The 14,010-nt window shown below is 56.3% G+C and overlaps 1 protein-coding gene across 1 annotated transcript; it reads left to right on the top strand.

Annotated features, from left to right (window-relative positions):
• Nucleotides 1-2,299: 2,299 nt before the first annotated feature.
• BTBD2 (BTB domain containing 2) lies at nt 2,300-11,320 on the top strand. The gene is made up of 8 exons (XM_026041441.1): nt 2,300-2,412; nt 3,060-3,216; nt 5,838-5,943; nt 6,729-6,926; nt 8,715-8,907; nt 9,694-9,781; nt 10,158-10,304; nt 10,713-11,320. The coding sequence occupies exons 1-8, from the start codon at nt 2,330-2,332 to the stop codon at nt 10,872-10,874; spliced, it is 1,134 nt and encodes a 377-aa protein (XP_025897226.1). The 5' UTR covers nt 2,300-2,329; the 3' UTR covers nt 10,875-11,320.
• The last annotated feature ends 2,690 nt before the right edge of the window (nt 11,321-14,010 follow it).

Raw genomic sequence — 14,010 nt, 5'->3', positions numbered from 1 at the left:
GGGGGGGGGGTGTCTGTGTTGGGGCTGGGCCCCCCCCCCTCCAGGCGCTGCTGGGGTGCCCTGGGGCCTCAGGAGGAGGTTCTGGGGGTTTGGGGGGGGCTGGCACCTGTGTTGGCACTGGAACCCCCCCCAGGTGCCCTGGCGCCTCGGGAGGAGGTTCTGGGGGTGCCCGGGGCCTGGGGGTGTCTCTGGTGTCTCTGTTGGGGCTGGGACCCCCACCACCTGCTCCCAAGGGTGCCCTGGGCGCCCCGAGCGGCCTCCCCGTCCCCCCGGGTCCCGCTGCGGGCAGGGCCGGGCCCCCCAGCTCCCGCAGTGGGTTTGGGGGCTCCAGCCTCCGGGGATCGGGCGACGCGGCTCCGGGTCTGAGGCGGCCGCGGCGGCAGAGGGAGGATGCGGCGCTAACGGGACGCCGAGGCCGGCATTGGCTTTGGGAGGACGGGCTTAATTTCGCGGTGCGGCCCAAGCGCCGCCGCTCTGTTTTAGTGTTTAAGGCCAAGCTGCAGCGCAGGAATTTGCAGTTCTGAAGCTGGAGAGCTGGGAATGGCCTCCCCTGGGAAACGGGGAGGGAAACGGGGAGCTGCCGGGGCGGCGAGAGGCCGGCCTCGCCTTTCGGTCGGCGTTTGAAGTCAAATCGGTGCTCGAGACTCCTCCAGTCTTGCCCCTGTCCTGCGGAACCATGTTTGGCCCATAAATAAGCAGAAAATAAATGAAGATCTAAAATAAAATAGAAGAAGAAAACGGCTCCGAAGTGACACGCTGCTTAATGGCTCCGAGCTGCATCCGCTGCTCTGGGTGCTGAAGACGGGATAGTGTGTGGCATCCTGGCTCGGGATTGCACGGATTTCCATCGCAGTTGTCTCCGTGGGGTTCCCTTTGGGATATCCGCCAGGATTCATGCAGTGCCGCAGTTATTTGGGAAGGAGGAGGCTGGAAATACCGTCCTGTGCTCAGCGATGCCCCGGCAGCAGCAGGCGTTTTGGGCTGGGTTTGAGCTGCCGAGCAGAACCCAAGCTGGGAGGCACCAAGTTGCATCAGCCTCAGCACTCCTGGTGCCCGAAAGGGAGCCCGATTAACAGGTAAATATTGCTGCAGTTTGGTCCTAACTCCGTTAATCTTCAGGCCAGGCTGCCTAGATGGCAGCACTAAATCTTCAGGCCTCACTAAACTTGTTAATCAGGCAAAATCAGGCACCAGCAGCTCCTCCTCCTCGGGCGTTTGGGACCTGCCTCCTCCTTTCCAGCCTGAGACATGGATATTGAAAGATTTCCCTGCAGTGGGAAATGACGGAGCAGGGAGGCGTCCGCAGGGACGGGACGGCCGGGATTCCCTCTTTTGTTATTGGCCTCATCGACAACGGAGCAGGAAGGTTGAGTGGAGAAACCGACCGGGTGGCAGGCGGAGGCACCCGGGTGAACAGGGAAGCGGAGCGGAACTGGCGGGTAAGAAGATAAATAAAATAAATCACGTAATAAAAGACTTTCTCCTCGGCTTCCAGGAGCTTAAGGAGCGCAGCAGAGTCAACTTTGGATCCTGGGTTATTAGTCTCCCCGGGGCTCTTCTCTTGCCAGGAACCAGTTCCCTCTGATCCTCACACGTGCGGGAGAGCGCGGGGAGACCCGCTGCTCCCTCCCTTAGTCCTTCAAGAAAATCACCCTCGATGCCCGGATTCGTCCTGGGGACAGAAGGGGTCCCCAGGTTATTTTTGTCGCCTTAAAGTTGTCACTGACGTCCGGGCGAGAAGGCTGCAACCTTTGCTGCCCTGGCTGCCTCTCCAGAACCTGCTGGGGATCCCCTTAGGATTCATCGGTCAGGATGAAAAATGGGCTGAGTGAAGATCCCAGGTGAAGCAGAAGCCAAAATTGTAGAGATGATTTTTTCTGCCTGCTGCTCCTGATTCAAACCCTGAGCGTTTGGGCTCTGCGCTTTGGTAGAGCTTGGATTGGTGATCTGGGCTTTGGGCCTGAGCCTCCCGACCCGGCGCAGAGGGGCAGGGGCTTGAGGAAGACATTGCGAAGCAGCTGCAGACGTTCCGATCCACGAGGCACAAAATCCATCTGCAGGGAACCGTGATTACGGGAACAGGGCTGCTGAATGAAGCTGGGGTAGCTTTGGAAGTTCACAGTCAATACAAGGAAGCTCCCTTCTGTTGCAGAACACGTTGGCTTTAGCCCTAGGGTTGATACATTTTCCATGGGGGTGACTGGGATTTTTCCTTTTTTTTTAATGCCTACGAGTTATCATAAGCTTTTTCCCCCCTTTTTTTCTCACTCTTTTCTTTGTTTTTAATGCTAGGTTCGTGCTGGCCGTGGGAAGCGCCGTCTTCGATGCCATGTTCAACGGTGGAATGGCCACGACCTCGACGGAGATCGAGCTGCCCGACGTGGAGCCTGCCGCCTTCCTGGCCCTGCTGAAGTGGGTATCGCGCGCCTGCAGGGGATGAACACGTTACTGTTTAAACAGTTAATTTAACTAACTGTTTAGTTAAATTTAGAACTCGGCTCGTTTAGAATTGGCCACCAGCATGTGCGGGATCCCTCTGAGATGTGACTTCACCGGCCAATTAGATCTTACTGGAGGCATCTATACTGGTTAGCCTCTATCCTTAAGCCTGAGGTTAAATAGCAAAACGAGGTTGTTTCCCCAATTTCAGCAACCGTGGTGCTGTTGTTTAGTCTGAGCGGCCTGAAATTTTAAATTAAAACTAAGCTCAGATGCTGTTTTACGTTAGTATAAGTGGCAGGCTAAACAACTCATTGAACGTGGGATGCTTAGACAGCCGAAATATCTGATAAAGTAATCTAGAAACTGTCTCCATCGTTCGTTAAGTTACCCTGTGACAAGATAAAAACAGTGTTTCCGTGATCAATCAGAGTCAGTGGAAAGGATTTGAAGACTGTTCCTGCCCTCAAATATAGGGAATAGGGCCAGATTGATGGCCAGCGCGCAGACGTGGCTGCTAGGATTTGCAAAATTGATGTTTTTATTATTATTATTATTCTTTGACTCCTCTTGTTGTCTTGTTAGCTACTTGAGACCAATGTTTGTCTGCTTGCTTGCAGATTTCTGTATTCGGACGAAGTTCAGATCGGACCAGAGACTGTTATGACAACACTTTACACAGCTAAAAAATACGCGGTTCCGGCCCTCGAAGCTCATTGTGTGGAGTTCCTTAAGAAAAACCTCCGAGCAGACAACGCCTTCATGCTCTTAACGCAGGTGAGTTTGTGGCTGTGTTGAGTCCCTTGCTCAAGGTCCAGTGGAACAGGGAGATAAAAGTATCCTGAATATTAGGAGGGAATCGATCATCTGAAATGCAGCGGTTCTGGGGGCAGGATATTTTGCGCTCCTCCTCCTGGCCCGGTGAGCAGGTTCTTGGGAAGAGCAAATGCTGCTGCCATTTCATAATTACGTTTTGTTTCGGTGGGGCAGGCGATTCCTTGCAGAGAGTGAACCAGAGAAGCAGCAGGATGGAAAAAAAAGTCATTTGCCAACAGGAAAAGTGATTTGCTGCTTGTTCAGGTCCAGGAGTGGGGGGAATAAGGGAACTTCTCACTCCCCTTGTGAGAGGTTTACTGCAGCCAGCTGGTCAGACCTTTAAAGGGCTCTTTACAGTAGAATTTATCCAAAATGAGAGCAAAACATGCAGGTTTGTTGTAAGTCCTTTGGTCATTCCGATTTTTCTGAGGAGAGATGATGTCTACTTGGGCGCATTAGCCTGCTCTGGGTGTGGGGCTGTGTTGAGCAGTCTTGGCCTAAAGCAGTTGCTCTGCTGAGCTCTTGGCTTCTTTGCTGTGACTAAAATGGGATTTTATTTGGGTTTAAATATTTGTATCAAGTGCTTAAAGTGGTTCCACTTTAAATTGCCCTCGCTGACGTGCTCCTCTGTGCCGGGATTCAGCTCTTCCTGCAGCAGATGTCTGACAGTTCATGTAAAATCCCATGTCCTGCTTCATACCTCTTTTCCACGTGCCATAAATGGGTGAGGCAGCCTCTGCAGCACGGAGGACATCCCATTGCCTTCCTGGGAAAGCTCCAGAAGACCCAGGGCTCGGAGGATTGTTGCTTGAGTGATGGCAGCCAAATCTGTGCTCCCGTCTGCTTCCTGGTAGGGCAGTTGTCCCTCTTGGGCTGCAACCCTCTCGTTCTTTGGGCTCAGCAGCCTGAAAGCTGGAAGATCTGGAGTTATTATCCAAGAGCTGAAGTGAGATCTTTCCCACAGGTGCTGGCTTTCAAAGAGGCATCTTGTGTTAGTTGTCGCCTCCTGAGGATGAGAGGAATAGACTTTGGGGGCATTCTTCATGCAGGAGGGGTTTTGTGGCACGGTGCATCTCTGCAGCCTGACTCCACAGCTTTGACCCGGTAACACATGGGCTTCTGGTGACTGCTTTGCAAGCAAGTCATGAGGTGCTGCTTTGGCCAAAGAGGCATCCTAGTTTTTCAGGTATCAAGAACAAGGTAGGACCTGACACACTATCTAACTGTCAGTGCACTGGGTAGCTGAAATGCCAGGTAGAGACAGGCTTTCCTGGTTCCTTTTGCTCCACAAAACTAGTTTGTGGCTTACCTGTTACGATCAGTTCATATCTATTTGTTTTGCTCTTTGCTATCATAGTTTAGCAAGTCTTTAAGATGTTTGAGGCTGGGAATCTTTGAGAAACATGTGTGCATCTCTGCGGCTGGCTGCACGAGGCACCTCCTGAACGTGTTCCCAAGATGCTGCCAGGTGGGTCTGTCACTTTGAGCATCAGACTCTGGTGTTGCTCATACTGAACAAATGCAGGGATTTGTGGCAGCAGTTACCGCCTCCAGACCCAGGATGCCCCTTGTGCAAATGTTTCCCTCCAGTCTCAAGACTGTGGCCAGCTGGGGCTCCCTGTACCTGCATCCCTGCTGGCCTGGCAAGCGGGACGTCGACAGCGTTTCAAGCAGATCTCTGGCAGGAATGCGAGTAGCAAGCAGTTTTCCTGGTTGGTTGTGCCATGGAGTGAACCCTGATGCTCTTCCGTGCCAGATATAGAGGGTGCTGGCAGCCTCCAGCACCGACAGCAGGTGACTTTCCTGAGGAAACTTCTTCCAAAACTTGGTGTTTGTTCTGGCTCTTTGCGCTGGAGGGTCTCGCTGTTGAAGGTGGGCCCTTCTAAACTCCACGGGCTGTGGATAAGTGTGAAGTGGGAGAGGTCCGAGAGCACTTGCTTCCACCAGCTGGATTTGCAGCCCAAGAGAAGATGTTTTGTGGACGTTACCTGGGGTAGTAAGTTCAAATCTCAGAGTGGTGACCGAGGCATCAACATGTCAGGTGTGGTGTGAAGATGGGCACTTCCTAAGGAGCAAACACGAAGAATGGGAAAGAAGAAGTTGTCCACGTGGCTCCTCTGTGTTCCCAGGTGTCCAAGAGGTTCCCGCGTGTCCAAGAGCTGAGCTAACACGTGGGATCAGCGCGACGGGGCCCTTGCCCGACAGGCCCCCTCTGCCGCAGTCACTGGGCTGAGCTTTCCGCTGAGTCTCAAAGGGCCTTGAAAATACCCAAATTCAGAGGCTGTGTTCGGCCGGCCTCATTGATCCAGCCCTTCCTGGCGCTAGGCCTGCGTTAAGTGACATGGTGCTAAAACAAGGACGTGATGGGAGAAGCGCAGGGCTCGCGCGGAGCCGGCGCCTGGGCTTTGCAGCGTTTGCCTCGTCATGCTTAACTGTTTGTGAAAGGCCCTGCAGCCGAGGGAGGTTGTGACGCAGCCAGTTAATGAAGATGGCTCGAGGAGGAGGAGGAGGGGGGATCCTTATTTAATATAAGCTCCACTTAAAAACACCTTTTCTCTTAATGATTACTGCTTCGTTACCAGGCAAGACTTTTTGACGAGCCTCAGCTGGCCAGCCTTTGCCTGGAGAACATAGACAAGAACACATCTGACGCCATCAATGCGGAGGGATTTACAGACATTGATCTGGGTAAGCTGCTTCCCTTCCTTTCTCTCGCACGCTCCCCCAGGTTAGGTTAATCCTTGGCACTTTTCCTCCCGCGGCTTTGCTGTTCTGCAGCAATCTGTTGAATGAACAGTCCCTGGCATTAAGTGGCTAGAGACGAGGCAAAAGAGCCTGCTTGTTGGCAGAAATAGTCTGGAATCTGCTTGCTGCAGTACAGCTTGATTTATTATTTTTTTCTGGGCCTGGTGCAAAGCCCGTTTCTGCTGGCTATGCTGGCAGGTCCAGGGTGGGTGGGACGTGCCTTGTTTTGGAGAGCTGGCTTCGTTTGCTGCGTCTCTGTCAGGTTTTGCAGTTAAGGAGGTGCTAGTGTTTTTGGAAGCAAGTGCTGGGTATTTTAATTATCCTACGCAGTAGCCAAACTTGCTGGGCACAGTTGCTAAACATTAAAATTCCAGCCTTAACCTTCTCCTAATGAGCTGGACTGTGGAAGTAAGGCACGAGTAACCTTGCTGCATCCAAATTTAACACCAACCAAGTTGCAGGTCATTCTACTGAATGAATTCTCCTGAATTTCCCTCCATTACCATGCCAAATAAATGGGCAGCGTGTGCTGCTCCAGTCCTTCACTTGCTTATGGCACAGGCAGATGCCTTTCCCTTCCAGCCTGGCAGGCTGCAGGGAGCCCACGGGTCTCTGAACCGCTCTCCCCTTTCTTGCCTTGGCTGAACAGGCAGTGCTTTCTGGCTAGGTGAGCTCGGGGCATTTGGGCCGGTGCCTTAAAGCTGTCCCTGTCCCTCCTGCCTTTGCAGACACCCTGGTTGCAGTGCTGGAGAGGGATACCCTGGGGATCCGGGAGGTGCGTTTGTTTAACGCGGCGGTTCGCTGGTCCGAGGCCGAATGTCAACGGCAGCAACTTCAGGTGATTCCAGAGAACAAGCGGAAAGTGCTGGGCAAGGCACTTGCTCTTATCCGCTTCCCATTGATGACTATTGAGGAGTTTGCAGCAGGTAACTGAACAAAGGCACTCGGCGAGCCCTGGGTGTTGCTTCCTCTGAACAGAGGATCGAGTCCATGAAAGTGGATTTGCTCTGTGTGTGTTGTAGTAATCCAGATTGGAGATCTCCCCACCCCGGTCCCACTGGTGTGGAATATCTCCCATGTCAGTGCTGGTTCCATCCCCGCTTGTTGCCGCCTGTTTGAGAGCGGGCACCTACCCCGAGCGGGAGCCTCCTGCCCGGCTGTGCGCCGAGTCCTGGCAGGCGCGGAGGCATTTCCAGCACCACCCATTTCCAGTCTGGGTGGGTTTCCCCACCTCTTGTGTCCTGGGGTGGCCTCGTGGGGATGCCTCCGAGCAGGAGGAACTTCCCACCCTCGGAGCTGCTGGATTGCTGCTGCTCAGTCTCCGTCTTTCCGTGTTTCTTCCCCACCTTTGCGTTGAGACCTTGATCTAAAAAAGAGCCCAAATCATTTCACAGTTTGGCGAAAAGATCTTTGGGTTGTTTATTTGGCTTTGCTTCCCCTGCCTGATGTTTTCAACCTCGTATTCTGGTGATTCGCCAGGGATTGAAAACTGGCAGCCGACAAATATTTCTCGTGTTATAAGGAGCTGAGGAGCTATTTCCAAAACTGAACAAATATTTCTCGTGTTAAAAGGAGCTGTTTCGAAAACTGGTGCTTGTTGTAGGCTATGGAGATCTGTACAAGCAAGCACAAAGGGTCAGGGAGACCTTTCCCTATCCAGCTCACCTCGGAAAACAGAGATGGCCCATTAACATTTAATGCCTGCTAAAAGGAGGGATGGCAGCAAAAAGCAAAACCTCCCTGCTTACAAGGGGAGTCCTCAGCTCTCTCCGGAACCCGAGGGGAGGATTTTCCAGGCTGCGGTTTCGCCAGCGGGTCGAGCGATGCCCAGCGGGACGTGGGGTTTTGCGCGGGGGTGTTTGAAGCCGCATGCGGGTCCCTCCCTCCCCTCGGAGCAAAAGTCATTGGAGACGTTGGAGACGGGTCCGGACACGATGGATGTGGGTGGGTTGTGCGGAGCTCAGTGTCCCCCGGCTCCCTTGCTTGTTACCCCTCTGCCTCCTTCAGATCTTCAATCCGTCCCCGTCGTGGTCCTGCACCGTGCTAGGCCTGTGAATGGGCGCAGCTTTAAAATACGGCCCAGTTTAACCAACTCTGACTTGCACTGGGCTACAAAGCAGCCAGGAATTTGCTCCCTTTATCCCAGGCTTTGCAGTGCAGCCGTTTTTGCAGTATGCAGTAGTGCTCTTGGCATTAAAAGCCTCCTGCAAAGGGAGCTGCCGAGATGCTTTAACTTGCTGCAGGAATCGAGAGGCCGGCTCCTTTCACCCAGTCCCTCTTGGGAGGGTGTCCGGGGAGTTGCTTAAACCCAAGTTTAGCAGCACAGCAGCCAGGAAACACCCGGTTACTGGAACAGAGACAGGGATCATGGTTCAACTGTTGCTGGAATCACTAGCGCTTTTATTAGTGTTTTTATTATTTTTGCTGCTTAAAAAGAACCCCCTCCAAGGCAGGATTAAACACCCAGGAAGGGAGTCAGGGGGGCCCGGGCTCAGCCACCTTTCCCTCTGCTGGGAGATATTCCAGGAGCCGTTGCTGCCCGCTGGGCTTTGCCCGAGCTGGGTGCTGTGGGACCCGCCACGTGCCGAGGTCCCTGTCCCCGACTGTCCCCGAGGGCGCAGGGGGAGGAGCGGCCGAGCCCGGGCGCCCCGAGCTCGCGGGTCGGGCCCCGGGCGCCGCTGACGGCGCCGCCGCCTCTGCCTGTCCCGCCGCAGGGCCAGCGCAGTCGGGCATCCTCACGGACCGCGAGGTCGTGAGCCTCTTCCTGCACTTCACCGTCAACCCCAAGCCGCGCGTGGAGTTCATCGACCGGCCGCGCTGCTGCCTGCGGGGCAAGGAGTGCAGCATCAGCCGCTTCCAGCAAGTGGAGAGCCGCTGGGGCTACAGCGGCACCAGCGACAGGATAAGGTGGGCGCGCGGGCCCGGCCTCCGCTGGCTGCCGCGGCGTCGGAACCGCTCCGGTTGCAGGAGACTCCACGTCCCCGAGCGCCTCTGCTGCGCGGCCCTTGAACGCTGCCGGGGTCGCTGACTCCACCGCTTCCATAGGCAGCGTCAACCGCCCTTTCCGCGGGGAGATTTTCCTCAGTGTCCCCCCCCGGACCTCCCCTGGGGCCACTTGAGGCCATGTCCTCTCCTCCTGCTCGTAGTTATCCTGGAGAAGGCAACCACAGCCTCCCTCATAGGGGGTGATGAGGCCCTGGGAACCTCCTCCCGCCTCTGGGAAGGGCTTGGGTGGTGCTGGTCGGAGCAAGGGAGAAGCACCCACAGAACCTCCTCAGCCTTGGGTGCAAAGAGGACTTTTGTTGGGAAAGGCCTGCAGAAATCCCCAGTCTTCACATCAGGGTCCTCTTGAACATAGGCGGACCTGGGCCCTTCATCCCCTTCCTCAGCGGGACGTCACCGGGAGAACCGCGAGCTCCACACCTTCCCTGCTCCAAGATCTAGCTCTTGGGGACCCCTTGGGGATCATTTATTGCTTTTAAGTCCAACCGCTGGCCGCGTCAGGCGTCATCTTGCGAGGAGCTGGTGCTTCATGTCAGCGCTGAGGGTTTTGCGCTGCTCCCCGAGATCGCTCCTCAGCTGCCCGCAGATAAATAGGTGCAAAATTGGAGTACATGGAGGTGTTTGCGCGTCTCGCATTGAGACTGCACCCATGTGGCAAGCTGGGCTGACTTCTCCGATCTCCTCCTGCAGGTTCTCAGTAAACAAAAGGATCTTCGTAGTTGGGTTTGGATTATATGGATCCATACACGGGCCGACGGATTACCAAGTAAACATACAGGTATTTTGTCTTTGCTGCCTTAAATGTATTTTCTGCCGAAGGGACCGTTTTACGCATTCTGGCCAATGTTCAAAATCATCTTAACTTGGGCTGAGCTGCGTTTGCTGAGGCAGATGTCCCAGATGGGGCGCTGGGGATAAGAGGGATTACTGGAGTCGTCGTTGCGATCAGCAAGGGGATGCCTGGAGGGAAGGGGAGGGAAGAAGGCGGTTGTTGTGTGTGCTGAGCCCCTGTGCAGTCTCCTGTAGTCGGTGCCTGTGCTGGATGGGGTGTCCCGCGTGATCCGGGTGGTGCTTGGGGGTGCTCATAGCACCCAAGCCGGAGGACGGTGCAGGGGAGCGGCTCCGGCCATGCAAACGCACTGCCTTCCTTGCAGATCATCCACACGGACAGCAACACGGTCCTGGGCCAGAACGACACGGGCTTCAGCTGCGATGGATCCTCCAACACTTTCCGGGTCATGTTCAAAGAGCCCGTTGAGGTTTTGCCCAACGTCAACTACACGGCGTGCGCTACACTAAAGGTGCTGGGGTAGCGCGGGTGGCAGAGGGGTTCGCAGGGACCCATCGTGTCCCCATCGGCACTCGCAGTTATATTTTTAACTTGACTACAACTATATGGTCATTAAAAGGCTACATCGGGGTGAATTGTTGCCTTTTCTGTTCATACAGCTGAGCTGGCTGGGTAGCCCTCCTGGCATTGCCTTAAAGTCGATAGCTCCTAAAATCTGGTTAAATATAGCAGTGAAGTTCATTAGAGACAAGAACTTTGTTCCAAATGCCTCAGGGCAAGAATGGGACAGAAAAGGGAGGTGCTGAGCTTGCCAAAACCCTTTGGTTTGGGTCAGGGTGTGAGGGCAGATGTTCTGGAGCGTCCCTGGGCATCCATCCCCGTCTTGATCCGTTCTTGCCATTTCCTGTAATCAACCCAGGGTCCAGATTCCCACTACGGAACCAAAGGACTGCGCAAAGTGATCCACGAATCGCCCACAACAGGAGCCAAAACCTGCTTCACGTTCTGCTACGCGGCTGGCAACAACAACGGCACCTCCGTGGAAGATGGACAAATCCCAGAGATCATCTTCTACACATAGTGCAGCCGCCCGGTTGGCTCTGGACTTTTCCGTTCTCTTCCCCCTCGACCTTCCAAACGGAATTTCTGGCTGCGTTTGACCACGGCGATTGGAGCCACACTAGCCAAAGGTCTCAGTAAAATCATTTCAAAGCTCCTGTTTTGCCTTGTGCTAGTGATTCTGCTGCTACCAGACGGACTGGTTTTCCAGTGTCATTCGTAGAGTGTCCGTGGCTACTCATGATTAACCCTATCTAACAACATGCAGGTTTTTTTCTTTTTTTTAATTTTCTTTTTGACTGTAATGAATGTAGATGCTTTTTCCACCAGTCAGAAGCATGGAAACAACTGGCTCTGGTTGTGGTTGTATTTGCTGTGAGGAGATAACCCTGCAAAAAGACCCAGTCGGGGGCACTCTTGCCCACCCGCTCCGGGCTTGGCCTGGGGCCTCCCCGCGGCCACCAAAGCGATGAGGAAGAGCGGCCTTTTCCAAGGAGGCTCTGCCGTTCCCAAGGGGGGCAGCGGCGCCCGGGGGCCTCCGAAGAGACGCCCTCGTTTTGGGGCTCCTCTCGCTCATTTGTGACAATCCTCCGGGGACGGCGAGCGGGGCGCCCGCCGCGCACGCCAGCCCCTCGTCCCCGCACGTTGACGGGAGCGACGCTCGCCCCCCGTGTCCCTGCGTCTTGCTGCTGTTTTCATGCACGTTTCAATGCATTTCCCCGCCCCCCCCCCCTTTTTTTTTGTCTTCGTTTTGTTCCCGTGCGTTGCTGCCCCATCGCTCGGCCCTGCGGAGCGCTGCCGCCCAGCGTGGGACGAGGCTCTTTGTGCGGCTGCCTGTGACCCGGGAACGCAGCAGATGGACGAGGATTTATGGAACAGTTGAGGAAAACGTCAAGAGACTCTTATTTCTGTTTCCCTGTGGCTGCAGACTGTGCGTGGGGAGGCTCGGGAGGAAGATCGCTTATTTACGAGTGTCACGCGGCTTGGCCTCCCTGCCTGCTCGGCACTGGCTGCCTTTTCCCTGGGGCAGGTAGGATTTTAGCCGAGCGGCTGCCCCGTCCTGCTGGGGAGGCCGTGCCCGGCGGCTCCTCGTCTCCCTGCCCACCGATGGCACCACAGAGCTCCTTCCTGCCAAGGCTGCTTCCTGCCCGCTCCTGGGCAGGGGAAGCTCTAATGAACTCCTCCTGGCGTGGGGGCTTGGAGGCACCCGGAGGCTGCGTGGGCCTCGCTGGTGCTGCCTCGAGCTGAGCCTCCCCTCCACAGCCTCCGGGCGCACCAAGGAGTCCCCTCCACTGGCCGGGCAGCCGTTGCCGCCTCGTGTCAGTTCTGGAAGGCGAAACCCGGGTGTTTTCTGTTGGTGCAGGTGCCTCCGTGCCCGCCCGCTGGCGCAGTGGAGCCTCCTCCTCTTCCTCGGTCCTGGGGCGAGCCGGGAAGCTCCTGGTGCTCCGCGCGGCGGGGCTGCCACCGGGACCACCTTGCCCCCGTACCCAGTAGCTGTTAGACATGTGGGTGGTGTGTTACGTTCCCTAGGAAGCTGTGCTAGGATGTGGATATTGTAAGCCTGCTTCGAGGTAGGGTGTTTTTAATATGGCCAGTACGTTAAAAAATAAATAAATAAATAAATAAAAAGGGGTCCCCAGCAGCCGGGGGCTCTAGTGTCGCGTCCCCCTCGTGCGGAGCTGGGCCCGGCTCAGCCGGCACCCGCCCCGTGAATGTATCTGCGCCTCTCGCTCTGTGTTCGCGCTCCGCTTCGGCCGGCTTGGCGAGCTGTAAATAGGAGATCAATAAAGGCAGCCGTGTGGGGTGTCTGTGCGGCATCGCTGTGGGGTGTGAGGCCGGCAAGGAGAGCGGAGACCCGTGGACTCTGGGGCAGCCGGTGGATTAAAACCTTAATTTGAAGATTAAAATTCCCCACGGGCCTTTGATGCTGAAAACCCCTGAAAGCCCCTCTGGCTCTCAGGGCTCTGGCCCCTGGGGCGGCTGCTGGGGGCACAGGAGCCCCAGCCCGGCCGGCCGCGACTGGAGGGAGCCCTGGACACTCCGGGCCGCGCGGGGCCGGATCGAAGCCCGGAGGGAGCCCCCTTGTCCTCCCCTTCCCGCTGGGGCAAAGCAGGCACCGAGGGTGCCCGCCATGCCCTGCCACCCACTGAGCACCCAGGGAAGCAGGGTGAGGACCAGGGTGCTGCTGCCCCAGGGACAGAGGAGCCTCAGGGGCCGCTCAATGGAGCACAGAAGAAAGTGGAGGGTTTTAAAGTTTTTTTTTTTTAATTTTTATTTTTTTTTTAAAAAAAAGCCCCTAAATTCTATGGCTTCAAGGAAGCGTCAGAGAAATCTCAATGCCGTTTCTGTGCACGGTCGCTTTATGTCGTCTTAAAGCAGTAACTCAGCTTGCGAGGGAACGGCCCGGGGGGCAGCGCCGGCGGCCGCGGCCCCTTCGCTCCCCACCGGCCTCTCCCCGGCCTCCGCCCTTGCGCCGCTCGGAGGAGGCTCCGCGGCCGGGGGAGAGGTAAGGCCATTTAAACAATGATTTTGATGCCTTTCGCTGCCGTGGTGGGGAGCCGGCAGCGCCCGCAGCCCCCCGGGCTGCTCCCTACGCGGGGACCAGGCGGCCCCGGCGCTGGTGCGGGGATGGACGAGGAGACGGCCCCGGCGCTCTGGAGGCCCCTGCTCCCCTCCCGCCCCAGCTCTGCATCGAGTCAGGCCCCTCTGTTGGGGCAAAACAACAGTGTTTTAGTAACTGCAAGCGCTGCTGCCCCATCTCGCCTCCCCAGCCCTCCCCAAGGGGAGCCAAGCGCTCAGCAGGGCAGGGGGGAACAGTGCTAAAAATCCAGGTCGGTTCCTAAAAACCCAGTTCCCCTCCCGACCCTGCTGCCCCAAGGGGCTCCCGGGCACCGGGCGGCTCCGGGGTCGGGGGCACAGGGTGGCAGGTCCCCCCCCCCCACCCCGGGCTGTCACTTTAGGTGTGTGGGGGGGACAGGGCCAGATGGGGGACAGGGCGCCTGGGGGGGACGGGGGTGGCCAGACAGGCGCTGAGGGGCAGGTTGGTCCTTGCCCCCTCTCTCCCGCCTCCTGCCCCACACGCAGCCCTTTGCTCTCGGCCCTACTGTCGCAAGCAGAAAACAAAGTGCGGTGGCAAGTGAGGTGTAAACGAGGCCCCC

The sequence above is a fragment of the Nothoprocta perdicaria genome, unplaced genomic scaffold, assembly GCF_003342845.1.
Source record: "Nothoprocta perdicaria isolate Ctin4 unplaced genomic scaffold, notPer1 scaffold_286, whole genome shotgun sequence".
Lineage (NCBI taxonomy): Eukaryota > Metazoa > Chordata > Aves > Tinamiformes > Tinamidae > Nothoprocta > Nothoprocta perdicaria.
This window is presented reverse-complemented; position numbering and strand designations above follow the sequence as displayed.

Bases quoted from the DNA above. Each gene is read 5' to 3' on its own strand.
- BTBD2 (XM_026041441.1), top strand. From the start codon at position 2,330: ATGTTCAACGGTGGAATGGCCACGACCTCGACGGAGATCGAGCTGCCC. The intron at 2,413-3,059 runs GTGGGTATCGCG...GCTTGCTTGCAG, and splicing joins GCCTTCCTGGCCCTGCTGAA to ATTTCTGTATTCGGACGAAG. The intron at 8,908-9,693 runs GTGGGCGCGCGG...CTCCTCCTGCAG, and splicing joins GGCACCAGCGACAGGATAAG to GTTCTCAGTAAACAAAAGGA.